Source organism: Ptychodera flava, chromosome 11, assembly GCF_041260155.1.
Source record: "Ptychodera flava strain L36383 chromosome 11, AS_Pfla_20210202, whole genome shotgun sequence".
Taxonomy (NCBI): domain Eukaryota; kingdom Metazoa; phylum Hemichordata; class Enteropneusta; family Ptychoderidae; genus Ptychodera; species Ptychodera flava.
Genome location: NC_091938.1, coordinates 16,169,327 through 16,196,939, shown reverse-complemented (window position 1 = coordinate 16,196,939; position 27,613 = coordinate 16,169,327). Strand labels below are relative to the sequence as shown.

Sequence of the window (27,613 nt, the reverse complement as noted above, 5' to 3'; positions counted from 1 at the left end):
AGCAATCGACGGTTGCATGATAGATGAACTTGTTAATTTTCACAGTGAAATCGACACGGAATGTGACATGGCGTGGTTTTTATAGCCATTCGGTTTCCAGACTTGGGGTATTTCTCGCTTCTACACACTCGTCTATGGGGCGAATAGTCCCAGCGCTGAATAGCTCTCCAAACGACTGTGAGTAAGCAGAGAGTTTAGAGAGCAGAGAGTTTAGCAGTAAAGCTGTTGCTTTAGTTCCAGTAAGCTGTTGCTGTAGTTCCTGTTGAATGCTGTATTTAACCATTAAAGAATATAAGCCGAATGGCAGAGAGCTGTAATACACGATCCCTGGGTTGGGCCGTTAACCCCAGCAGAACTTCGCCGGCATGGCAGGTACCATTAAGTCAGAAACCCTTACGGGGCCTCTAAGCAGTGTAGTATTACTCAGGCCGGCTACCACTTTACCGCTGTGTAAAGCCCTGTACGAACCCGACTCACGACACAAAGGCAAGAAAGAGAAAAAGTGTCGCACATCTTTGTCATCGTCACTAGCCTTCGACGCCGCGAGGTACGTAGAGTCCGAGTTAGGAGTGAGCTCCCCGGTGTGGCACTTCCGGGCCTGCAGATCGTCGCGTCAGTGTGTGTATCTCAGAGAGAGTAGCAATGTGTGTGTTGTGTTTGTTGTGTGTGTGTGTGAGTGTGTAAGTGTGTGTGTGCGAGTGGATATACGCATGCGTACTTCGTTCCCCCTCATGTAAACTTTTCAGAGCAGTGTGTGTGTGCGAGTAGATATACGCATGCGTATTTCGTTCCCCCTCATGTAAACTTTTCCGAGTAGCAGTGTGTGTGTGTGTGTGTGTGTGTGTGAGTGTGTGTGTGTGCGACTGGATATACGCATGCGTACTTCGTTCCCCTCATGTAAACTTTTCGATCCTGTATGTGTGTATATGTATGTATGTATGTATGTATGTATGTATGTATGTATGTATGTATGTATGTATGTGCGTGCGTGCGTGCGTGAGTGCATGCATGCATGTATGTATGTATGTATGTATGTATGTATGTATGTATGTATGTATGCACGTACGTATGCACGTATGCATGCACGTATGTATGTGCGTGCGTGAGTGCATGTATGTATGTATGTATGTATGAATGTATGTATGTATGTATGTATGTATGTATGTATGTATGTATGTATGCACGTACGTATGTATGTATGTATGTATGCACGTACGTATGCACGTATGTATGTATGTGTCTGTCTTCATGTCTTGTGTGAATTGGTTCACATATATGTATGTTTTTTCACTCATATATGTATTTACTTATGTCTGTATTGATTTATTTATACTTATGCTATAGTAGTTAATTTTTATTGATAAATGCATGCAAATACACCCTTTTCGTATGAATATGTTCTTCTAATGTGTAAAATAATTATTTTACATTTGGCGCCTGGTAGTCGACACCTAGCGATCGCGCCGCTAATTTCGGAACCGGGTCCAAACGAAGACAGTCATCATCAAAATATACATGTGACAGCTGGGTCGGTCGGCATACGGAGACACTGGGTGGATCAAGCATGCGAGGGCCCTTGCGCCGTACTACCTCTGTTCGCAAAACCCCTATAAGGGCATTTCCGCACTTGCACTTTCTCCGACAGGCCAGTTTCTGTACAATGGAACTCATAATTCCGATTTGGAATAATTCAATGTAAGGCTAAAAAAAAAAGAAATGTTTCTGGTCAGGTCTTCCTTTAAAAATGGTGCGGCGACGCGAATTTTATTTTATTTTATTTCCCTCAAGGGAGGGAGGAGGGTCAGTTTTATAGTTTTATCAATATAATCACATATGTACTGTTCATGCAGTCACTGATCATGCCCCCAAAGAATTTTCTCTTTCTCTTCAGCCATTTTGGTTTGGTGTCAGCCATGGCCGCCGGCCACAAACAGAAAAAAAAGGGTGACGAGCTGTTGTTCAAGTGACGCGCGCGCTGACCAGAAAGATTTCTTTTTGTTTTTTTGGCCTAACAGTCACTATGTTTGCGTGATACTTAGTTTTGCTCAAGGAGCTGATGGAACATCCTTCACTGTATACGATAAAAGTGTCATTAACTTGGATACCCCATTAAATTATGGTCGCTTTTCTCACCTTGACGGCCATCTCGTCTTCTGAGCTTCTAGCAACGAAGAGATTGGTGATCGGTCGACTAATACCCTGAGTGGACCGTACCAAAGCCAGCGGCCACCACAACCCTAACACCTTACGAGTCGACAACCTATCTCTCTAAAAAGAAATGTTTAAACGTGACGAAAGAACTTACCGCATAAGATTTACACGAAACATGGCATGAGAACCATATGCAAGTACTATTATCACACATTTTGATATTTTAACGAAAGAATCAGTCTTGAAAATTTTAACTTTTAATTTATAATTGAACAGTCTGCCGCGGGTCACATCGCCTATTGATGACAGATATCATTGAATGAGTTGTCACGTAAGCCACAAATCACGTGACATACACGTGAACGAAATGACAGATTTGCGAGCAAACATTGATCACCACATATTGAATCGAAAACTTACAATTTCATCACGGCGAGTCGAATACTCATCTTTCCAGGACACGAATTTGCAAAAACCTCCCACTAGTATACAGATTCTCATGAGACATCCCGCGTACAGTGCGATAACCGGTATGAGTATGGGCCTGTCAAAACTTAAGCTTGTCTGCAGTAAGCCTGCAACAACACCAATCTGGAAGAGAAACAGACTGTAGTCATGTCCCTACATCTCTCAAATCACAAATTTCCCTTCGTCGACATTGAACTTGGGAAAAAATGGGCTGTTGGTGAAAGCGTAGCACACCCCAAAATCACTGCGAGTCTCACAAAGGAACTGTTATAGGAATCTCTACCCCTGAGCCGTATTTGTCTGTATTCAAAGTTCTTTAGGCCAACCAACGGCACACGAATGAACACACTTTTGTTAATGCCTAAAAGTTTCCCTGGCTTCCAAAGTGTTCACATATTGATGTTATAAGTTTGATAAAAGTGAGTGCTTTTTCAAAATGGAATCAAAACACAGGTCGGTACTATGGATGATATAAATATCAACATCTGCATAAAATATATATCAATTATATTATAGCTTTGTCAAGACCAGTAAATTTTGTGGTGTCATCACCCACATTATTACTGATAATTTATTTGATTATCCAGCATTGTGGCCAAAGATGTTTTCTACATCTACAAATTCATTAGCATCGCCAAATATATAAAATAATAATTTATAGCAATAATGTACCCCTTCCGGCCCATAATTGACTCAAGCAAACTTTGCACTCCATAATGTACTCGGCTCCGCCTCGTACATTATGTCGTGCAAAGTTTTCTTTCGTCCATTATCGGCCGGAACGGGGTACATTATTGCTTAATGCATAAAAGAGGTCTTCGATTGTTTGGAAATAAAGTTCCATTAACAATCAACGAACAGTTTTGAAGTCAATGGCGCTTTTGAAGTTTTCATGCGTTTTACTGTTTGCAAACTTTTCTGATGATAGCATGTATAAAAATGGGCTTTAAATCTTATTGATATGTAGATAATTTAAATCGTTTGGTGGCATGGACAACATGTATTTCAAAGAAAGTTTCCGAGAATTTAAGAATGTATAAAATATTGCATTCGTTGATTGTGTTCAAGATCAAATATAAGGCGTATTGCTAACAATTAGCGTCGGATTAAAAAATCATGTAAGACGGGTAGAGACGGCATGTAAAGATTAAGTTGAAATACTAGCATATTGATGACGGAAATATGTTTACCTGGGTAAAAATATCGGCAACTGACGCACTTCCCACCGTAGCACTACACTTGCGTCGTAACAACATACCGGTAAGAAGCCATGCCTACAGAAGCAAAGAATACCATACCGCTTATCTGACCGGATTACATGTCAATAATGACAATCTACCGGCCGAAAGATTGCTAAAAGTGTAAAATTGAAAACGAGGCTTGATGACTCACAAAGGTGGCTCGGCGCGCCAAAACTTGTCATTCATTGTTTACAACTCTTTTATTAGTGGTCGCCTTCTGTTCTCAGGATATGCAGTAGCGTGGCGGGTTTTGTATTCAAAATTAAAAAAAAAAATTATGAAGAAATGTGTGAAGTATAAATTTTGAAACATGGTATGTGTGTAGTGCCCAAATTATCATCAAGGTGATTAGTGCTATGTTCAGTGATTGATTTTCGAGGCATTTGCAATAATTTTAATTCATGATCCATGAATCTAACTGCGACCTTTGTCACACTAGGGGATCGAGTCGGTAGATTGTTCCTCAATTTTGGTAGCATTGACTTGGATTAATTTAAGTATGGAGTAGACTCCGTCGTGATTCAATCTTGTGAATTAGGGAACATGAAGAATTAACGGCCTGGTCGAAAATGGAACTTCTTGGTTATTTTAGGGAAAAGCCACAGTAAAAGCATATGGCAAAAATCGATTATCCTCTTGTAGCAATGGTACTGTGGCTTTTAAACTACTTTTAAATAGCATAATTGTTACGCAGGTAGTTTCACACACAATGGTTAATGCACCAGATGTTCAACAGCACCAGTAAAATCATCGATTAAAACAAGATCTCATTTACATGTTGATCCGTATACAAACTGGACACATACAATGCACAAAGATTCTAATTACGACATACGGGGATGTTTTATTTACAATAGTTTTTCGTAAAATTGGCGAAAACATCCTGCTTTTGCTGCGTTCACTATCGATAACATACAAATGACGACAAACATGCCAAAGTGATGAATAAATGGGGATGCTGTCCTCTTTAAAGTGTATTATAAATTTTAGGCCCATTCTTCCTTTAAGACAAAATTTCACAGCCTCATGGTGTTTTTTTTTTGTAGCCAAAATCTTCGAAGTGTCCATAACCGCCGAGCTGTCGACACTTGCATTACAATTTATCGCGCCGATCATGAAGGCAGTGACAGATACTCACCGTTCCGTCAAGGAGCGGATACAAACACATATAAAGTATAAACTGTTTTGTTGTTATTCCAATGTCTGCCTCAACACTGTGTAACTTGTCCACGACATAGTAGCCGACTTTAGTGAAACCTTAGGGAAGTAATGACAAACAATAGTAATACTCCTTCAGCAGTATACAGCATGCTGCATCTCTTTTCAACCTCTCAAGCTCCAGCCTTTCGAAACAATGTTTGGGAAATGTGACATCATTCATCGCGCATTTCGAACTTATCATTGTTATTATTACATTAATATTGTTGTTGTTGCTGTTGTTGTTGTTGTTGTTGTTGTTGTTGCTGTTACATGATCGAGATATTGCTCGCTTGTTTTCAGCATTAATGAGCGTTCAGGAGAGAGAGAGAGAGAGAGAGAGAGAGAGAGAGAGAGAGAGAGAGAGAGAGAGAGAGAGAGATTCTGTATTTTGATGTACTTGTCAACAGTGGACAAAATATTAACCATTTTCCAACAATATACATCAAAGAACCGAATACAATTTAAATAGTATATAGCTCGAGTGGACATTTTCCTTTTTTGCAATGGATGTGTAGAGGTCGCCTTTGGTTTTTGGCGTCCCTTCCTCAACATCTGGGGGAAATTACGTGTTCTCCCTCAACACCATATTCGGCGAGGTGGCAGATCCGGATTTAGGTGTATAAACTGTTAAAATTACTTACCTATAAGAAGTGAAAAGAGCAGAATTGATGCATATACACCCGCAAGGCATCCGAATGTCACTAAGCCGTCACGTCTATTCTGTACTAGCACCAACGCAACCTGTTTGATCTCCATTATTGGCCAAAGGGCAGCATTTAACAGATTGTAGCCGATCCCGAAACTAGCGAGAACAACTGTAGAATTTTCAGCCGAAGTTAGGCCACGGGCTAAGGCCTGTAAGATAAAGAATCACAAAGAACGCCACAAGAAAGTCTCTCGGGTCTTAAGAAATACATATGGATCCATAATTTGTAAGAAAAACATACCAAAGGGGTTCCGGTCTTGGCAGAGAGACGCACCACTATTGCAAGAACACAGAGTGTCAGTTAATGACCCTTTTCATTTAGACAGAAAGGCAATATGACCGCTGTCTTTCCTAAGACCAGCGAGACTTTCGTGGTTTTCTAACCAATGATTATATGAGTCGGCAACTTTAATGCCTGGCTAATCAGCACATACTGTGTGCCTTTAGAAGAAAACATGTGTGATGAACATACAATAGTTCACAGCCCAGCTGCAGGTCAGGTAACTCAATTACTGTAGATATGCCATGAAAGGAAAATTTACTCAAAAGATCTTGCACCTTTTCATAAAAATTACGGAAATCTCCAGATATGTTACTGTGATAAATGGTAAAATAGTCGGACGGTACCAATCTTCAGATGCTTATCGCAGGGTCTTTTATGAATGTATGAACGGGAGTTGTCCCCAATATTTGCCCAGTTTATTTACCCTCGATTGCCATGTTGACCAATATACTCGGTCTGCTGATGGCCAAGATTGTTATTTCAAAAGTTGGTCAAGGAAGGTTTAACTTTCGAAGTACCACAGTGTGGAATGGCTTACCTACAGACATCAAACAAAGTGCTAGTCTATGCACTGTCAAACGTAACTGGAAAGGGGAATAATCAAAGGGAATATTCTTTGATTTCGGCAAAAAGTAATCACCCCCAGGTCTTTATGACCTAAATAGCAAAATGAGCATCGTGCCAATGACTTGACCTTGGCTGTTGTCCTGGCAAGGTACGAACTCTTCCTTACAATTTACATGTTTACGCTCCAAATGACCATTCTAATTATCTGAAAACTCTTTCTCTCGTTCAGCAACGTTTGGTGGCGTGTTTCTGCTTTGTACCATGGAGATAAAGGCGAGACGCTTCTACCGCCATATTCGTAAACACCTTGAACTGGAACAGTTCCCTGAAATCATATCTATGGGACGAAAACTATGGCTATATAATATAGGAAAACTTTTTGTACCTGTCAGGTATAGTTTTATCGAAAGCACAACCATGCTGCCGCAACAGCAACAGTAATGGCCCACTTTACCTTCGTTTTCAGATTTAAAAAAAATGTCAGTATTTTCAAAGTATAAATACTATGTTCAACAAACGATGAAAAAATGGAATCCTACCCCATACTAAGTACAGGTGTGGAAAGGGTATGTATGGTTTACCTGTTCAGCGACGTCTTGTATGATGAAAGTCACGGCAAGTGGTGCAAGGTACTTTACCAATGACCAGTAACTCCAAAACCCAGCCATCCTTTGGAATAAAAGCGTTCAAATGTTTATGAAAATTAGATGGTGTCGTAGAACCACCCAAAATCGAACTGTAGGCCTACTACTTGTTATGACGAGTGTAGGCGACTGATGTTGATCCGCGTGTTGGCATACACTCGAAATTCATTAAAGGTCAGAATTGAACGTATGTATTGAAAGCAATGACCCTACTTGCCTTCGCGTACCCTTGTTCAGTGTCCGACGCTTTGAAGCTAGAATGGCGTACACGGCCAAGGTTTACACGTTTGAATGACACATCTTATTCAAAGGCGTACTCTCGAAAACAGGTCTATGACAAAGGTTCAAACACTGTTTCGTTGGTAAACTTCTCAGACGAAAGAAACTAGTAAAAAGTATTCAAAATTCTTCTTTTAAAACTTATTTACTGACAGGTACTGTGTGGCCATGAGTATTTACACTTTGTACGAACATTGACATGTGAAGAATGTAGGGCAGTGCGCAACAGCAGCAACAACCGTCGGAGGACTGTTAAAGGTAGAATGCACCTCAGGGACAGATATTCGGACTCTCAAACTTTTTCAATTCTTTTCTGATCTATCACTTGTTGTGTTCGTTTTAAAGCTGTTGGTGTAAGAAAACTTTTTCTCTGCTTAGTTTTTCGAAAATAGAAAATTTTATTTTTTCTCCATAGAGTTAACACAAGGATGGCAGCCATTTTGAATTTCAAATATCGGTAAATCTTGAGTAATTTGTTTCTCAAGTAAACACGAGTGGAACTAATATTAATTTGAGATAATTGGATTTTCATATTTTTGAAATTTCAGAAAAGTGTTAGGTGTCGTATAGCCGAGTGTTTCAATATTACAAATTACTCATAAAACAAGTGTATAATGTAAAAGAAAAAGCAGATGACTTTGAAACATTTGCAGATTAAACAGACATAACTTCACCATCGCATTACCCCAAATGAGTTCCAACCGTGCAAATTTTGGTACTGTACCAAAATTTGCACGGTGACCCCCGCTTTTTATTCTTGATTTTGAAAAAGAATGGTTTAACATCAATCTGATTAAAATCAGATGTAGAGTACGGCGACTACTTACGCGTACGCGGTATTGTCTTGTTGTCGCCTCTCACTACGAGGCGGCAGCAAGAGAATACCGCGTACGCGTAAGTAGACGTCGCCGTACTCTACATCTGATTTTAATCAGATTTGGTTTAACATATTCCTTGAGGAAAATTGGAGCAAAAGTTGAAGTCGTTTACTTTCGAGGCGCATACTACCTTGAGACTCAGACTTGGTTCAAGTCTGTGATTTGTGAATGTTTGAGTGGCCACGAGTGAACGCAATGATTTGTATTCTACTTTCATGTGAAACGTGCGCGTGAGTGGACGCAATGAGTAGGGTGAACGCTATACAGCGGAGTTTCCGGCAGAAACTAACTCACTACTGCGCAGACTCAAACGTGACGCATTCAATCGCTGGGAAAACCTGGCGTGAGCTGCCAAATTCCGGATAGGTTTATACGAAATAGGAGAGACACAAGGGAAACTATTATAAATGATTTAATTTTTTTAAATTCACCGACTTGAACCGAGTCTACCTTGAGACCTCAAACATGTCCTAATGCTAAAAGTGCAGTGCGATATAGAGGATTAAAACTCAAGTCTGACAATACCTATCCCACAATGGGACCCTTTTGAAGTTAAACGGACACTTTTGAAATCATACTAATTGCTGCTATTGAATACTTCAAGTTGGATATCAAAATACAGGATTAGGGCTGGAGACAGAATTACAGTGTAACAGTTGGGAGGGCTAGTGTTTATATGAGTATGCCTAGTCTATAAATTGACACATTTGAAGTCATAATAATCGCTGCTTTTAAATACGTGAATGGACATGAAAACTAAAAAAAAATAGGGCTCGAGACAAAATTAACACGGGGGAGGACTATTGTTTTTCCAAAAATATACCTACCTCAAAATTAAGGGACACATATGAAGTCATATAGACAATTTTGAAGTCATACTGATTGCTGCTATATAATATTTCAAGACACACATAAAATACAGATTAGGGCTCGAAACATAATATTCAGGGAGGCTTGTGTTTTTTCAAAAATATACCGACTGTATAAAGAGGAACTGTAGCTGTATCTTTTAGCATTATTTAGGTTGGAATTAAATATACAAGATAAGGGATGGGAACAGAATTAACAATGAGAGCACGTGTTTTTCAAAAATAAACTACCCTATAAAAAGAATGGAATAAAAATACAAGATAAGGGATTAGAACAGAATTAACAAAGGGAAAGGCTAACGTTTTTCAAAAAATAGCCTTCCCTACAGAGAGAATGGAATTAAAACTTCAAGATAAGGAATAGGAACAGAATTAACAACAGGGAGGGCTGATACTATAGAGATACTGAAGACAGGCACATTTCTGAAGTCATATGAGTTGCTGCTATTAAGTCTTCAAATTTGTTAAAAAATACACGATACGGGCTTTGAACAGAACTTTGATCACGCCAATTCAGATATATCCCTAATTAGGAAAATTTGTCAAATATGCAAATTAGTTCTTAGCTGAAGTAAAAATTTTTAATACCTTTCAATTATGTCATATCATACTATGACTTTCAATAATGTTGTATCACAGGATCTTCCATGTACATAGCAAGTTTTGTCAACTTTGATTAAGTCGATTCAGATATATATCCCTAATTAGGAAAGTTCATTAAATGTGCAAATTAGCGATTAACTTAGATGTCGTCCCTTAGTAGTTTTCACAGGTGATATATCCTAGTGTGATCACCATTTGTAGCAATTTTCATCAAATCTTCGGCAGCTGTTGTTAATGTAAATGTTTTTTTTTCACAATCATTAATTATGCAAATAAGCGTAAAATATGCCATTTGCAAATTGTATCTATGTAACAGATTTGATTCTGATCTGATAAGCCGTTCTTGAGATATGGCGCCAACAGACAGACAGACAGACAGACAGACACACAGACATCGCTGTGACATTACCTCATGTGTGTGAACATGTGAGCTAAAAATGACAAGTTATTTAAGAAGTCTTTCAGAAACCTTTAATTAATATTAATGCTGACTTAAATGACAAGGTTACTCAAAGTATAAAAAAACATTGCTGCTTTGGTACAAAATCAGGCAAAGATTGGAAGATCATGAAGAACTACAAGAATTTCACTTCAAAGATAAAACTGCTACTGCAGTTTCTTAGCATGGGGTCTTGATGGTACATCAAACTCCACATAGTTGTAACCAATCAACATAAGTATTACAGAACCACCTGAAAAGTAAACAAAATTGAATAATGAAAATAATATCTTTTCACCTTTCACCTCGGATGACCTTTAATCTTCTCTTGAAAGCATTTCTACCTCTGATGTCTAAAAGCCAAACAATTAAGGTAGAATGTACCTCGGGGACAGATATTTGGACTCTCAAACTTTTACAATTCTTTTCTGATCTACCACTCGTGGGGGTTCATTTTAAGCTCTTGGTGTAAGAAAACGTTTTACTGTCTTAGTTTTTTGAAAATCGAAAATTTTATTTTTCTCCATAGAGTTAACACAGGGATAGCGGGCATTTTGAATTTCAAGTATTGGTAAATCTTGGGTACTTTGTTTCGGTATTACCAAAATTTGTATGGTGACCCCTGATTTTTATTCTTGATTTTCAAAGAGAATGGCAAACATATTCCTTGATGAAAGTTTGAGCAAAAGTTTGAGTCTTTCACTTGAACGTTCTCATCTTTCAAGATTTTGAAGTCTAAATAAATTACAAAAAGACAGAAAAAAGCTTCTCCATGTTTATGGTACTTTACTGTTAAAATTCAATCTAAGTCTATCAATATGCACAATCCACCAAGGAAGATTTCACAAATAGTCTTGGAAATGCCAATCATCTATTCTCACCTGCAATTAGTATTGGGGTAATTACACCTATTTCAAAAGCTGCAGTTTTATACACAAATACCTCTAGAAGGAAATGGACCATGGCGATGATAAAAGATACAAGAGTTAAATTATATATCCTGCAAAAAATGAGGAAGAAAATGTTGTATTGATTAGATAAAAGAAACTCCAATTGGTTTGAAATCCACAAGTCATAGCTTAAGCTATTCAAACTCACATTGCATTGTGTAACAATGGAAAAACTTGACATATATTGTCAAATACATTCATCCAGGAATCTTGTTGTTCTGTACATACTTTTGATTGAGCTTTGTATGTGGAAAGACTGCTGTGAAATCATTAATTTTCATTGGGATTTAATTTACTTATTTTAATGTTCCAGAGAGTTTCAGTGGAATTTAAATTCACTGATTTGTCAGTAAATCAAAACACACTTTTTATTCAGCATTGTCATTGTGATTCCATTTTCTGGATTTCTTCTATTAGCAAAAATACAGAAATCAAAGCTTTCCATCGGATGCTGCATAATACAAAAATGTCTGTTAATTTTCAGCCATCAAGTCAAAAAAAATTATTCTGTTGGCAGGGCTGACAAGAATTACCTAAAAGATGGCTACTTGTAGGTTACCATGTGATGACGGAACCGGAGAGGATTCTTGCAACAGCGCCCTCAATGTGCGTTGTCGAAATATCTTACACCATCTAGTATAAAGTACTTACGGTTTGCATGTGATGTGGACAGCACCAAAAAATCTTACAAAAGCAGCTAAAAGTGTCCAAACACCGAATAATCTTGACATCAATGGATTAACTGAAAAGAAGTAAAACCAGTAATCGTGGAAATGAGTCCAATATTTGTTGATAATGCTTTTAAATTTTGACATTGCATAGGTTTTGTGGACATCAGTCAAAGTCCACATGTTCATTCTCAAGTGTCACAGCCTTCATGGTGCAGTACCAGCATTATGGCATATTTCTACTGGTGATAGATTATTAGACATATTAACTCATTTCTCCAATGTATCCATAGAACGACACAACTAAATATTATTTTGCTGATTTAGATTTTGAAAACGAAAGCAAACAAAAACAAAAGCTTTGTCAACTGCCATTGCTGATCATCTTCTGTCTCCCACTTGCTTGATCAAGAATTGTGTCTAAATTTCCTACAGCTGTTGAGCACATTTCAAGTGGCAAAAATATGCATGCAGCCTATAATTTGACAATTAGAGGCACTTACCATATTTGGGTTGCACTGTATAGAGTCTGCCAGGTACTGACTGACTGACAAAACACTGTATGGTACTTCCAAATGCCATAACAGCCACTAGACATATCCAACCCCTGAGAACCCTCTCCATACTCACTGCCATGTTGCAAAAATGTCCTGGAGTGAGAAAAAATTCATGATTTGATATTGCAAAGTTTTAGATGTAAACTGTCGCAAAAAGACCCTTAAAGTTCAAAAGGGTATCACTTTACTATATATGGTGAAAATTGTGTCATTTGAGTTCCCATCACGGCAGGGAAGGGATAAATCACGCGAAGTGGGGCCATTGGCCTTGGGGAACGTGGGTAAAACATTCTCGCCTACAAAACGGTAATACTAGGTTTCATGCTGACTGTGGCTTTAATACGCTACTGAGCATTTTCAATTGACATAAATCAAGGTCATGCCATCATTTTAGTGATTTAACTGATCCCCCACTTTTCGGGATCATCCGAGTCCTGGCTGCACGGCACAGGCCCTCGGGTATTGCATTTTGGGAATGGCACGACCTGACCTGATCACTCAATCCTAGCACCAGTATGGCATGGTGCTGATGGTGGTACACTGTTTTATATCTTCGGGGTTTGGTATACCGCTATACTCTCAAGCAGGCTCCCTACATGCAGGCTCTCTCCATCAATGCGTGGACACCCGGACGCCCATGATATCACTACAAATTTACTACGGGCGCTTGACACAGCTTCGCAACGTTAAAACGTGTTACTCCTGTGATTATGTACTGGTTTGAATGTGTTTTGCAGCGATAATGGCATATTTCGTTACTCGGGCTGTGTGCATCATCAGAACTTAACTACGCAGGTCATGAGTTATCCTAGATTTGGAAAGAACTTACCCTCAGTGCTATGGGTCCTCCAGAATAGTCCCCGTTCGTTTCGAATGAAGGAATCGTACGACTGAACTGGAGAGATCAAAGGTCATGCTACTCGGATTTGCATGATGAGAGGTCGTGGTGAGGTCACGATACCTTGTTGGCACACCGTACCGGTGCATCCGATCCGTGAGTCTGTCGTGCTTGTCGTGAGAAGGTGTGAAGTAAAATCGTTTTCCCCGACCCCGATGGGTTTCCTTCCTTTACCACCCCAGTGCATAAGTTAAAAGAAAGGGATGCATGAATAATGTAAGGTAAATATCAACATTTTCACGTGATAATATTAACAACACTGTTAACACCATTTCCAATCTCGGGGCTCGATAAATTTGACTCAGTGACAGTGGAGTCACGGTCTCACCACAAACCGTGATACTATATAGCACTGTCCTACTAATTACTGCCCGTGACTGCCCGTAGCTGCCTGAGGACTGCCCGAGAACTGCCCGAGGAAAAAGTGGGCCAAATTTCGCCAATTTTAACACTAGGCCAATAGGTTCAGTTTATATCATGCCCAGCCAACCAAAAATATCATTGATTTGGCGTTAACCTGATGTTTTCTCCGGCGGTTTTGGAACTCTGAAGACGGCCCCGCTCGAAGGACATCCGCCAGCTTGATAGTAAGATCATACCATTTAGTCCGAGAGGTGGTACAATAACCTCGCCGAGTGCGTACAGCTTGATAGCCTACCACCCCTTGCACTGAATGGTATGATCTCACAATCAAGCCGGGGACGTCTTTCTCGTCGAAAGCCCGGCGTCTTTCGGGTTCTAAAGCCGCTAAAGAAAACACTAAATCAATGATATTTTTGGTTAGCCAGGCATAATATAAGTTCAAGCTATTGGCTTAGTGTTAAAATTGGCGAAATTAGGCCTACTTGCTCCTCGGGCAGTCCTCGGGCAGTTCTCGGGCAGTCCTCGGGCAGCTACGGGCAGTCACGGGCAGTAATTAGTAGGACCCACGTGATACTATATAGCACTGTAACCACCCCCCCCCCCTCACTAACGTTATCACTATCAGTGCCATGCCCACTTTGTCTATCATTAATATTTGTCGATACCGAACTATCCAATTCTCACTGAAGGGAGTCAGTGGTGTGCAGCCAGATATTTTGGGTTACAGTATGACATGCCTCATGGAGGTTTTTATCTCCGTGATCTGATTGTGAGTTCTTTTACTATACTTTCAAAAGTGCTGTTGTTATGGAATGCAATTGTATTGTATCATTGTATTGTATTTTGTATTAATTGTATTGTATTGTATTGTATTGTATTGTATTGTATTGTAATTGTATTGTATTGTACTGTACTGTATACTGTCTGTATTGTATTGTATTGTATTGAAATTGCATAATTTCCCAACTATACAACTACAAGGCACTAGTAATGAAATGGTTTGGCCCTGGGATAAACTGCACTTTCCAGAATGATAAAAAGGACGCTTTGTAATGCCAGCATTTTGAATCAGCCCAGCAGGCTAGCCGCCCTTACACAGTGTCAAAGCTGTTCTCATTGCATCTGTATTACATCACTAACTTTCTCTATCTGTCTTTCAGAGACTGGACCTCGTCTCCAAACATACTTTTCTCCCCAGTGGCGGTGATTGGACTCAGAGATGCCAAGATTAAATGGCAACCAAGATGGCTCGATATCTTCGATACTACGTCATTCGGAGAATGACTCCTCTTAGACTGTTTGTTCTCTGCGTCTTACTTTTCTTTCTCATGACAATACTGTCAATCACTGCAATGCAAAAGGTATGTCCTGGCTGCTTTAAACAATTGCAATTATGTTTGTTCTGGTATTCTTAAAGCCCCAGTAATGCTAACTTTTGATGATAATATGTAACCATTTTTATTTTGAATGTGAACCATAATTCCTTGTTCTTCTCCCCAAAGAATGTTGATATACACAGTATCCAGCTTGTCAAATCAGCCCGTATGGTTGTAAACTGCATTGCTATTGTTGAAAACTGACTTCTGGTCCGGACTAGAATTCAAATGTAAACAATAACCACACATTTTACACATATAGATGCTAAGCTGACAAGCTAAATAGTGGGTGTTTCAACATTCTTTGGGGAGTACTAGTAGAATAAGAAGTTGCAATTGATTTATAAAATAAAATGATGAAAAAATCATCGAAAGTTAGCATTACTGGGGCTTTAAAATACCTGCGTTTCTCTTACACAAATATCACAAAGTAATCCCAAAGGATTATAATTTGACAAAAAATTATAACTGTAGCAGTGCTACAGAGTATATGCAATTGCAAGACAACAAGATGCATATTGGACAATGAGCAAAAGTAACATAGATTCTAAAAACGTGCAAGATTTTCTTTGGATTCCTATCAGTGTTTGCCCCATATTTCTTGTAATAACATAGGCACAGTCCCTCCACAGTGTTGCTAGGGACTGTATTTTATGTTCTGAAACTTTTGGATCAATCTTGATTGACACAAAGAGATACAATGTGTGAACAGTTCCTTGTAGCTCTATGGGAGATATAAAGTGATAGTAGATCTTTTCTTTGAGGCATAATTAACATATAAAATTAATGATGGAAATCACATTGTACGTAATGGCAATTAACTTTCCCAGGTTTTCTTGGCTTGTAATTCAGGGCAGTTCATGTATTGCAATGAACTTGTAACCTGAAGTTGACTTTGGGTTTACAATAATTGAACAAAGACTTGTGTATTTGAGTTGTCTGCTAGATCCTTTTTTTTTGTTTCATTCTTTCTTTTAGATCCAGCGTCAACACTCCCTCCAAGAAAACAGAAGAAACGCAGCACAGATGAAAGCAGAAGTTAGTCTGGAGCATCGTGAGATGGTCAGAAACTGTACAGACTCAGAAACAACAGAAGTTGTGTATTCTCAAATGATCAACAAAGATGTCCTTGGACAGGTAATTGGTGTATTGAACATGACACTTTTGATTCAGTTGCAAAGATAGTGAGATTAAACTTATTTGGTACAGTAATCATTTTTACACTCTACACCAACAATGTTCTCTCATAACTTTCACCTCAAGTGTATGCTAAGTCAAGACAAATATATCCTTTGAATCAAATTCAGGGCAATTCTAACAATATCTGCGAATGGTGGAAATTTCAGCAATTTAAAACCCAAGATTTTGCACGTAAAAAAAATTATACAAATTTATGAATCAAAAGATAGTGAATTCTATGCAATGATTTCTCTATGAGGAAAGCTTTTCCGAAAAACCTGCACATGCCAGACTGTATTCAGGACAATTTTAAGACTTCACATCCTACCCTATGGTTTTCTGCCAAACCTGTATGTTGACTCACACATCATGAATTCTGCTATACTCTCCACCAATGTCCTTTATTTTTATGCTGAATCAGTATACTTGTAACTTCCACATTTTTCAAAAATAATACCAACAAAAGTACCAGGAATAGCGTTGATCACGATTTCAGGGTTGTTACTAAATATAGCTGCACACGAGCGACGTTCGGACAACGCTGCCTAAAATTCTGACAAACTTTGTTGTTGTATGCACGGCTATTGTTGCAGCTTTTAGTCTGAGCCGTAAAATATGAACTAGCGTGACTTTTAGTAACCACTGTAACTCTACCAGGTTTTATTTTCGTCTTTTGTGTGGAAAATGCAGACAAATATTTATTTATACATATTAATGAGAGAAAAACATGACATCATTTGCGATCAGTGCTATTAAGTTTATCATTAGCTGCAAATCAGCTTTGCAATAAAACAAGCAGGGTTAAAAGAGCAAAGTTAGACAATCTTAGACATTAATGTTGTCATTTTTTGGGCCAAATAATGAAATATTTATGTTTTCAGTAACCAAATCTACAGACGTTATCTTGTATTTTGCATTTTAAAAAATTATACAAATTTTTGCATTTTTTTTGATAGATCGCACCCTGGTAAAAATAAAAATGAAAAAACTTCCTGAGGGACCTACAATAGTTCCTCAAGACATGTTCACAGAGATACACATATTTTTTATTTTGACCTTATAACCATTCAAGATCTGGTTGACATCTTGAAACATGCTAGAAGAGCGTTCGATAAAACCTTATTGGTATAACCCTCTGTATGCAGAAAACCCTGAAACAAAAGCAATTATATCATTATTGATGTTTAACAGAAATAAATGCAAATATGCTATTATTATCCTTTTTAGTCCCCATGGACAACGTCCGGGGGGAACTTATAGGTTTGGTCATGTCCGTGCGTACATGCGTGTGTCCATCCGTTCACGCAGATATCTCAGAGCTGCCTGGAGCGATTTCATTCAAACTTATTACAAGGATTATTACCTATGTCATACATATGCACGTCAATTGGTTTTGTTATCCGATCCAATATGGCTGCTTGGCGGCCATTTTGTTTCCTGTATTTGATGTCGGTGCGTACGTTCAAGCAAATTTCTCAGTGATGCTGGGAGCGATTCCATTCAAACTTGGTACATTGATTACTCTATCTATTATACATATGCACATTGATTTTTGTTTTGATCTGGTCTAAAACGGCTGCGTGGCAGCCATTTTGTTTCCTATATTTGATGACCACGCGTCCGTTCACGTAAATTTCTCAGCGATGCTGGGAGCGATTGCATTGAAAGATGGTACATATATTAATCCCTGTGTCATGTATATGCACGCCGATTTGTGTAATGATCCGATCAAAAATGGCTGTGTGATGGCTTTTCTATTTGTTGTATTTGATATCCATCCACAGGGTCTCCAGGATTCATCCAGAGGGGATCAAGGATGGCAAATTAAGAGATGATAAAGAATAATGCTATGTCCATGCATAGGGGCTGATGAATGCAGATATCTCAGATATCCTGAGCCAATTCTTTTTAAACTCAGTACAAGGATACTACACTATGGCATACATATGGAGGTCCATTTATATTGGTGTGGTATGCATAATTAGTGCTAATTTGCATAATTTGTGATTAGAGCGCCGTTTCTGGTACGACTGTGCCAAATTTGATGAAACTTTGTACAGATTTTTTTCACACAGAGTTTTAATATCACACATTGACATATGTCAGTATTGCACAAATTAATTGCTTTTTTGCATATTTGATGAATTTTTATAATTAGGGTGATGTCTAGGTGATGAAATGTGATACAGTGATACAGGTGATAATCTGTCAGTGTTATAATTGAATGAAAAATGATTTGCAACAAGCGATTGATTAATTACTACTTGAGTCAATTTTTGTAATTAGGGTGGCAGCCCAGATTGGTTTTATGTTTTCACCACCATGGAGCTCATTCTTGGCCATTAAGCCTCATCTGTATTGCAGTATTTTTAATAACAGACCCAGTCAATGAAAAGGACTCTATCCTCACTCTCCGAGGACCTGAAATCAAATTACCAATTAACAAGTGGGGACTGTGTCATCAACGATGACTTGTCAAGTCTGAACCTCAGAGGGGTAATTCAGATGTGCGACCAGAAAGGTCAGGTCTGACAAGGTCAATAATAAAGCGTTATACAAAAGCAAGTATTTTCATACAAAAATTGATTTTCTCTCTACAATACAGGATCTGTTCAACATCAGAACCAACAATCTGGACGCCTTGAAGAAGATCTGCAATGCACTTGAAGAGTGTAAAGGTTTTAATACCAATGGCTGGTTGAAAAAAAGCGTCTTACAAGTTGTCCATGGACAAACTGATCTTTACATCAAAGAAATTGGACTAGTTAGTGATACGTTCCTCTCTTTCATGTATGGTGTATCCACTATCTGGTGTTTGATTTGTCTTGAAGAGTATCACGTACCCATTTGCATCGACTGAATCCACATTGTATTTCTGATTGACACAACCTGTTCACCCCCAAATCCCTGTAAACAGGTCCACAATCACCTTTGGTAACAATAACTTTGGGTCAAACTATGGTGGTGAAAGGGTGAAGGTAGAGGGTTCAGTGATGTATTCTAAATTACCGCACTCTGAGATTGTGCACTTTGACCTGAAAGAAAGAAGTGTCCTGGAGGGCACTTCACACGTACATACATCTTTCAAATACCATATCAGCTCTCTGCCACGTCCATACAGCCGTGATTTTTTCCATACCAATTTCCAAAAAGTAAGTTATAACCATGTCGTTGAAAAACCATAGGATAATATATTGACCAAAGTGGCCATCAGAAGGGTTTTCAGACACAGTCCCAAATTTTGTTTCCAATGCACACAACTGTCTGCACAAATGTAGCGTTTCTCAACATCTGTATCAGCCCTTGCAAGATTAAAAAGCACCTTATAGCCAGCTTTCCAGTCTGACAACATACTTCTAACAACCAATTTTCATGTAACCAAAGTGCATGGCCTTCCCACAGATATTATGAATCACATAATTGGAGGAAATACTTACCAAGCTCCTTGTCTTTCAACAGAATATTCTAGACTTGTACACAAACAAAAAACAAATACTCAGAAGAACTTACGAAGAAATGACCAAGAAACTGAAGATATATATCTATGATATCAGCACGAATATGAAATCTTTCAAGGACTCTAAACACGGAGTGGAAAGCATGTTTACTGAACTATTGGTGCAAAGTTCATTTGTAACTAAGGTAATGAGATTAGTATATTTTGGATATGTAGAGAAACAGAAGAAAATGTTAAAAAAAGCAATCAAACTGAATATTCCAGTATTCTTGAAATGGACTATCCTGGGTACAGTAATTTTTGAAGGAAGTTCACGAACGTAACAGAACGCTGATAGTGTTGGAATCTTCATGAAGAAACAAACCTGTGTTGTGAAGGTAGTTTAGGCGCTTTAAATAAAATTCTTTGTTTGCCGTCCGCATGCTAGTAGGTTTTCAGAGAAAATTAGGAAAACAAACACAGTGTTAACACTATTACAAAGGAAATTAATATTTTTCCAAAATAAACCAAATAAATAATGAGCTTATGTTAATACACTTGTGTTTTTTGTCAGTGTTGTTCTTTTCTCTGGCTGGCTGGTAGGTTTTTCAAAAATCCAAGGATGGCAAACAAAGAATTTACTCTATATGGCCTTATGTTCTTTTTCACAGTAGTATTTTTTTGCAAAAACTTGATGCCTCCCTGAAGCGGCCATCCCTATGTTGATGATTTTTAACCCATTTATCTCAGTGATTTCCTGTCTCAGAGTGAAGCTCATTGCTCAAAAGTGGGTACAGGATTTTCAAAATTACTGGTGATACATGTATTTTGTGTTTGTATATTCATTGAGTCATATTCCTACCCTTTTTGTATTACACAAAGCTGTCTTAATCTGCCAAGTATAGCAAAGCAAGGCAGGAAACCAACAATGTAAGGCTCTTGTTCCAACATTTATATTTGTTCAGTTAGTTCAATAAAATTAATAAGTTTGCAGTTTGAAATATTATTAACATTGGTTTTGTCAAGATAAAGGTGCTCTAACTCTTATTTCAGTAGTGTATTAATTTATCTTGTTTAAGGTAGTATGCGCCTCGAAAGTGAAAGACTTAAACTTTTGCTCAAACTTTCCTCGAGGATCTTTCAACCATTCTCTTTCAAAATCAAGAATAAAAATCAGGGGTTACTGTGCAAATTTTGGTGCTGGAGAAACAAAATACCCAAGATTTACCGATATTGGAAATTCAAAATGGCCGCCATCCCTGTGTTAACTCTATGAAGAAAAATAAAATTTTTGATTTTAAAAAAACTAAGACGGTGAAAGTTTTTCTTACTCCAAGGGCTTCAAAATGAGCCTCTACGAGTGGTAGATAGGAAAAGATTTGGAAGAGTTTGAGTCCAAATGTCTGTCCCCGAGGCACATTCTACCTTAATCGATCATACCAATACCAAGTTGAAATTAATCTTGTTTAAGCTATCATACATCTAATCTTTTGGCTAAACCATTCTGTAGTAAGTAGTAGATATTTCACACTAAGTTCATAAGGTTATATTGTCAAGAGTGTACTACCGGTATATATGTAGACTGTGATTAATATATTTATAATATTCATGTCATGTTTCATGTAAATGGTTTGATTTTCAGTCTGTGAAACAACATATTTGCTCTAAGTCTTGTATTCCATAATCCTCACGCTGATCCATCTTAAATCCATAATGCTTGTAATCTGACATGTAGGATCCCAGCAAAGCCACTTTCTTCTTCATCCCTTCCCGCTGCTCTGCATACCAAAACTCCGTGTCAGATGGCAAACGGGGACGGAAAGTTGCTGGGAATACCATGAGGAGTGTTGTTCTGTACATCAAGCAAAGGTAAGACTAGCCAACTGTATACGCTGACATTTTATATTAACCCTTTGAGTGCCAAAGTCAAGTTTTGCCGCCCTTATAAAATGCAACCCTGACAATTTTTTTCTGATTTTTTCCAAAATTTTGACCAAAAGCTGTAGCCAATGAAAAGTAATGTCAATTTGGTTCAAAATTGTCAAAAAAAATTCAATAAATTCATAAAAAATTGGTAAAATTTTACGCACAAATTTTGGCGGGAAAATTTACAGCACTCAAAGGGTTAAAACTCTCAGTCTGGTATATATCCATTTTAAATTTGATTCATTCATCATGGCTGCACTATGATTTGAACAGGTTGCTCTGAAAAGCTTACACATAATGAGATTGCCAAAAGACAATCCATCGAGAATCTGAACTTGCCGATAAAGGATAGAATATGCTTGGAAAATTTAAAGTGGGAATCCTCAATTCCAGATTCTCCCATTCTGTTAGTGCGTTTACATTGACTGTTTTATTGATTTTAATCCTTTGTTCTCCTTTGAAAGTTCAGTTTGGTTTATCAATTTGTTAATTCAGCAGAGATAAAGCTGATAAAAATCCAGCCCAGCTGAATTTATAGAAAAACAAATCAGTGCTTTTTTTTGTCTTTCAAGTTTTTATAAGCATAGGGTAAATTTTTAGCTCATATTTGGTATGTGTATAAATACCAAAAAAGAGCTTATATGGTGAGTCGGTGGTGTCTGTATGTTTTCAGTAACTATTTCTGTGACCAAAAAAGTGACTTATACATACATATCGGAAGCCTATTGATCAAGTAAAAAATACCCCTGCCAGTAGCGTGAAGTGAACTCGAAGAATTAGTATTCAAACCTTGCATTTTTATGATAGAGTAGTCTTTCTACCATAGTTTAAAATATCAAGGACAAGAATATGGGTATGGGTGAGTTTATCGCAATGAAATAAAACCTAGCCTTGAAATTAAAATTTTAGAATTGCTATTAAAAATGAAGAAATATAAGTTATGTTTGTACTCTTAAAAATTTTCAAATATTTTCATCAATGTTTGCCACGATGCAAAGCTGACTGAATGCTTTTTAACATTACCAAGCTATCCATACTGGGACGCCAGTCTTGGCAGTGACCATTTCTACATATGTGGTCACAACATGGGCAGTGAAGTGGCCAGACAGGCTCACCAAGACCTTTGGAAGAACGCCATCTCATTGGTCAACACGGCTGACTACCAAGATGAACACTTCGTCCCTCACAAGGTAAGATACTGGTCAGTCGGTACTCTTTGATGGTCAAAGGGCAATGTTGGCAGAAAATGCATCAATCAGTACTTGCTTTAACTGCAGTATACCCCCACTTTCCTGTAAACAGATCCACAATTAGCATTGGTAACAATTGATTTTGGCTAAACCATGTTGGTGGAAAGGGTGCGTTTACAAATTAATATTTCAATGATGATCCAATGTTGCATAGTCATATGCTTGGATCATGCTTTATACTTGCTGCAATGCTTGTAGCCCCTAACTTTCCTTGGTGATTTTAGTTGGTGAGAATAGGTGGGACCACCCAAAATCACAGTTGAAATTTATGGGCTACAGAACTGCAAGCTTATAGCACTGTCATTGCCTACAGTCATATAAACTTTGAAAGTTCAGAGATTTTAGAACTAAAGTAATATTCCTCATATTTTGTTGACATTCATCCATGACAGGACATTTCATTGCCACCCAATCTTGGTCATCCACAAATCATCCTACCAGAGGTTGGTAAAGGTGGCAGGGACAGTAATCCTTCATTGAGAACTACACTAGCATTCTTTGCTGGTACACTAGATAGGCAAGTACATGTACCATATTCTGATCTGTTTTACCTTTCCGTCAACGCTGCCCTCTTTCAAGTCATCTGGGTCATTCCTTTGTTTTCCTTTGTGAGTATCTGAACTCACATTCACATTATTGAGATTTTTTGAGCTGTAATTTTCAAGACTGGTAGTATTTTCAAACACGCTATTTCCATCATCAGGTAGACATTTTCCTGCATATTCCTGTCACTCGAACATGTATCATCGTGATGGTTATGTTTATTTTATTCCCTATACATAAATAAAACAGTAAATAAAAATGTTTTCAAAAAGTGTTGACCAAGCAAGTTACCCGAAAGTTCAGAGAAGTAGTTAGTCCAATCTAATGTCAGTACCCTGATCCAAATTGCTTTAGAATATTGCTAGGGTGAAATTATAATATAATTTTTCACAAAAAACATGAATTTTAAGAATTTGTTTGGTGCAACTACATGATATGGTATCCTGTAATTTACAGAGGTCAACTGCGCCCAGCATTTTACAAGTTATGGTCCAAGGACACTGAGTTCAAGTTGATAGATGGAGTTTTGAGTGATGATAATTATAAACGTCATCTGCTTACCAGTAAATATTGCTTGATTCTCAGAGGACAAAAGGTAGGGGTACATTTGTCTTCCTGTGTCATTTTATCTACAATGGAGTTGAACAACCAAGTGCCGTAATGATTGTATATACCCTGTCATGTGAAACAATTGAATGTTCCCAGTACCCTGTAATAGTGTAATAGCTTTGCCTTCATTCATATTATCAACAAGGTTGACACAAAGGCAAACAATAACAGAAATAAGTGTTAATCTGCTGAATTTGGAATGGAAAGATCATCTCTTTGATATTATTATTTGGAAGTGATATAACATGAACTAAAGTGTCTATGTTTTTAATCTTATCCGCAAGGTTTGGAGTCCCAGACTGATGGATGCTGTGTGGTTTGGCTGTGTACCGGTCATAATTGCTGATTACTATCATCTACCATTGCAAGAGGTGGTTGATTGGAACAAGATGGCCGTCATTATACCAGAGTCTAAGGTAAGAGGGAGACATCCGTTTGTTCTTCTGTCTTCATATCTAATTGGCTAAATGATGGCTTATGGGTAATGTTCTACTATTTTGTAAGTAAAAGTGCATAGCAAAAATAAATCTTGCTTACAAATACTGCTGAAGTGCGTGTCAAATTTTAATTTCAAGCCTTCTCTGTCACTCAGCATATCTCACCGTATATATGGTATGCTGGAAGCTTGACACAACGGCATTCATTATTTAAAATGCATTGCAGTCATAGACAAGTGTCTTTATTGACGTCTCTCATGTGGCCTTACAGTTCTCAGACTATGACAATCAAACTAGTAGACCTTTGCATCCACATTCAGCCCCTTGGGTTTAAAAGCGCTATCAAAGGTTGTTTTTAAATATTCCAAAAAGTTGATAATTTATGCTGCCCAAGGAGGTTAATTTCACACCATACAAAGCCTCCTTTACGAGAAGTATGCAAATTTAATGATGATGGCATTATAATCATACACATTAAAACTGGTAACACTCATAACCCTGTATTTTCTCATTGAACAGTTAAAGGTGTCACAGTGGGCTCTTTCAATTTTCTCTTCTCAGATTGCTGACGTCAAGCAAATCTTGACATCTATATCTTTGAAAGAATTGTCCAAGAAACAAGCTGCACTGGCCCAGAATTATGCTTTCCTGTCCTGGAACAACCCACCAAAGCCATACGACGCATTTCACATGGTGTTGTATGAACTATGGAATAAAAGACACGTCATCAAATACAAACAGTGACAGAGATGAGAAGATTAATCCAAGAATTAAGAAAAGGAGTTGAAACGCTCCTTTTAAAAGAAAATTACATCACAAAGTTCAGAAAGTCAGCATTACCGTTTTCTAAATTTCTGCCAAATTCCATACTATGCAAAATGGATTATTTAAATCCATGATATTTAACCCAGAAATCATGTTATTTTATTCACTTTCCACCATCGAAATTTAGGCCCAGCCAACTTGTGTAGAGAAGTTCTTGAATTCTGGCATTCATTGCCACCTTTGTGTGAAAAAGTGCCAGCAATAGGGGTCACCCTATTGGTTGTGAGCATGCTCTCAGACTGCTCCTACCAGCAACATAGAATTAGTGAAAGTCTGTGCTAGTTACATATATAATATTTGATAAAAAATGTTTTGTGGTGCTGATCATAGTATAAGAATAAAAAGTGTGATATGTATAATGTTTATAGTAAGATTTTTAATATTGACCACTGTCTGCAGAGAATTTACAAACATAAGGTGCTATATTCAGATTAAAAGATGTTTATCACCCGAGAATGCCAATATTGATATAAATATTTGTGTTCCACGAGAAATTTATTTTACAAAAAGTATAAAATGTATGCTATTGTCACTGTATTGTAATTTTACAGGAATGGGTGTATAATGATAATATTGATTAGTTTTATACATCTACGGTAAGCTACTTAAATTATTATATGTAGCACATACTCTCAAGTTGATGTTACTCAAGAAGTAGGATCTACAATAAAAATTTTTGTCGAGTAAGCTCAGTGTATCATTACCCTTAATAAATCTAGTTCTAAACACAGTATAGAGTTGAAGTTGGTAATATAGCTTTCCTCACAGTTCATGTGATTGTCAGACTTGGACATCTGCATGAGCCATGCATTAAGTTTACAATTAAAGAAATGGTGTTACACAAGGCATTAATACTTGTAATTTATCAATCTGACCATACAGCATTCTGAAGTACCGATCAGTAATTCCTGTAATGTTTTCTGAAAGTTTGACTGGAATTTTATCAAAATTTCGAATGGTCAGTAACTGTCAAAAAAAACTCAAGGTAAGTTTATTTATTGAGAAGTTTCAAGAATGAATAGCATGCCCTCCTACCAGTCTGAATAATTTTGCCAAATAGCCACTGGGCTTCTTTTAGAAGGCTGAACAATAAAACACTAGAAGTCCAGTATAAGTGGAGATCTACAGACATGGGTGGAACATGTTGTGGTGAAATCAACAATGCCAAAATTGCAGTATGTTCATGACATGTTCCCATGCCTTCCTTTGTAATATTTTTTTTAAAATTTATTTTCATATGTTTGTATCTATCTGATTTGACCATTATACATTGTGTCTATTCTTTGCTGACTTTAAACTAGGCTTTTAAGAGTAAAGGGTAGCAGCTGAATACCAATGGTGTGCAATACATAGTTGCTGTATGTAACTGCATATATGTGGGTCTCACAGGACAAAGGGATAGTTTTACAGACGCAACTTTTTACACTTTCCTTGTCTGCTGGTGGTATGAACTCACTTTGTTTGAAGAACTTGTTTTTTGTCTTTCACTTTGTTTAAAGAGCTTGTTTTTATCTTGTTTATGTGAAAATAGAAAATATTATTTTTCTGCCACAGTGTTAACACAGGTTGTACCAGTTGGTGGCCATTTTGAATTTTAGACATCTGTAAAATAAGGTACTTTGATCTTGTAATCCCAAAATTTTCCTGGTGAAACCAGATATTTATTCTTAATTGTCAATGAGAATAGTTTGAGTTTTGAGTTTTCTCAAGGAATGTTTGAGCAAGTTTAAAACTTTCTGCTTTGAGGAAGATAGAACTACACATTGTTGTCACGCAGTGCAAGCTCATATTTCTCTGTGCAAACTCCTCACTTCTTCAAATGCACTTTTTCATTGACAACCTAGAGTACTTCACCATATATTCCTATGTATTCATTTTTACATCGAAGTTTTCTTGTAATAATTTGAAAAACTGTAGATGACACAATAGAGGTGCAATTAAAGAATTTTAGTATGTATTTGTAATCTTATTTATTTTGTTTTTGCATTTGTTTGGACCTGGTGTCTGTTGACATATTGTTGAATGAATAAAAGTGTACACCGACTGAAATCAGGATGACCATACCAGTACAATATATATTATTGCTTGAATACATGGGTTTATGTGCCTGAGAATAGGTGACAATTTGCCCAACCCTAGGATGGCAAATTGTCTCCTGCAGAGTATTCAGGCAATAATATTTTTATTACATTTCTCTTCATAGTCAATGTTATATGACATTTAGTTAAATGCAGGGCATTTTCAAACAATTTTTAATTATCGACCAGC

General features: G+C 37.5%; 3 protein-coding genes across 6 annotated transcripts in view; 1 reads left to right on the top strand and 2 right to left on the bottom strand.

The window, feature by feature from the left end:
* LOC139143636 (progressive ankylosis protein homolog B-like) overlaps positions 1 to 19,812 on the bottom strand; it is a 30,624-nt gene extending 10,812 nt beyond the window's left edge. The window contains exons 1-7 of the mRNA XM_070714131.1: positions 19,757 to 19,812; positions 7,198 to 7,285; positions 5,702 to 5,915; positions 4,999 to 5,117; positions 3,810 to 3,893; positions 2,572 to 2,742; positions 2,134 to 2,268 (exon numbers count right to left, since the gene is read on the bottom strand). Coding sequence (XP_070570232.1) covers positions 2,134 to 2,268; positions 2,572 to 2,742; positions 3,810 to 3,893; positions 4,999 to 5,117; positions 5,702 to 5,915; positions 7,198 to 7,284 — 810 coding nt within the window. The 5' untranslated portion in view covers position 7,285; positions 19,757 to 19,812. The remainder of the gene's footprint in view (positions 1 to 2,133; positions 2,269 to 2,571; positions 2,743 to 3,809; positions 3,894 to 4,998; positions 5,118 to 5,701; positions 5,916 to 7,197; positions 7,286 to 19,756) is intronic.
* LOC139143640 (ergosterol biosynthetic protein 28 homolog) lies at positions 10,346 to 13,474 on the bottom strand. The gene is made up of 5 exons (XM_070714135.1): positions 13,333 to 13,474; positions 12,450 to 12,596; positions 11,930 to 12,020; positions 11,210 to 11,328; positions 10,346 to 10,581 (listed from the first exon to the last, which is right to left on the bottom strand). Exons 2-5 carry the CDS (start codon positions 12,580 to 12,582, stop codon positions 10,496 to 10,498), a joined length of 429 nt encoding a protein of 142 aa, XP_070570236.1. The 5' UTR covers positions 12,583 to 12,596; positions 13,333 to 13,474; the 3' UTR covers positions 10,346 to 10,495.
* Positions 13,025 to 27,382, top strand: LOC139143635 (uncharacterized). Of its 4 annotated transcripts, none has more exons than XM_070714129.1 (11): positions 13,025 to 13,622; positions 14,963 to 15,125; positions 16,119 to 16,277; positions 18,925 to 19,083; positions 19,779 to 19,961; positions 21,491 to 21,624; positions 22,709 to 22,871; positions 23,324 to 23,448; positions 23,931 to 24,069; positions 24,368 to 24,499; positions 25,082 to 27,382. In XM_070714129.1, the coding sequence occupies exons 2-11, from the start codon at positions 14,997 to 14,999 to the stop codon at positions 25,262 to 25,264; spliced, it is 1,506 nt and encodes a 501-aa protein (XP_070570230.1). In that variant the 5' UTR covers positions 13,025 to 13,622; positions 14,963 to 14,996; the 3' UTR covers positions 25,265 to 27,382. The 4 variants fall into 4 exon arrangements, with proteins under 4 accessions (XP_070570230.1, XP_070570228.1, XP_070570229.1 ...); XM_070714127.1 differs by having other exon boundaries at positions 13,428 to 13,617; positions 14,925 to 15,125; XM_070714128.1 differs by having other exon boundaries at positions 13,428 to 13,622; positions 14,925 to 15,125.
* Positions 27,383 to 27,613: the final 231 nt, after the last annotated feature.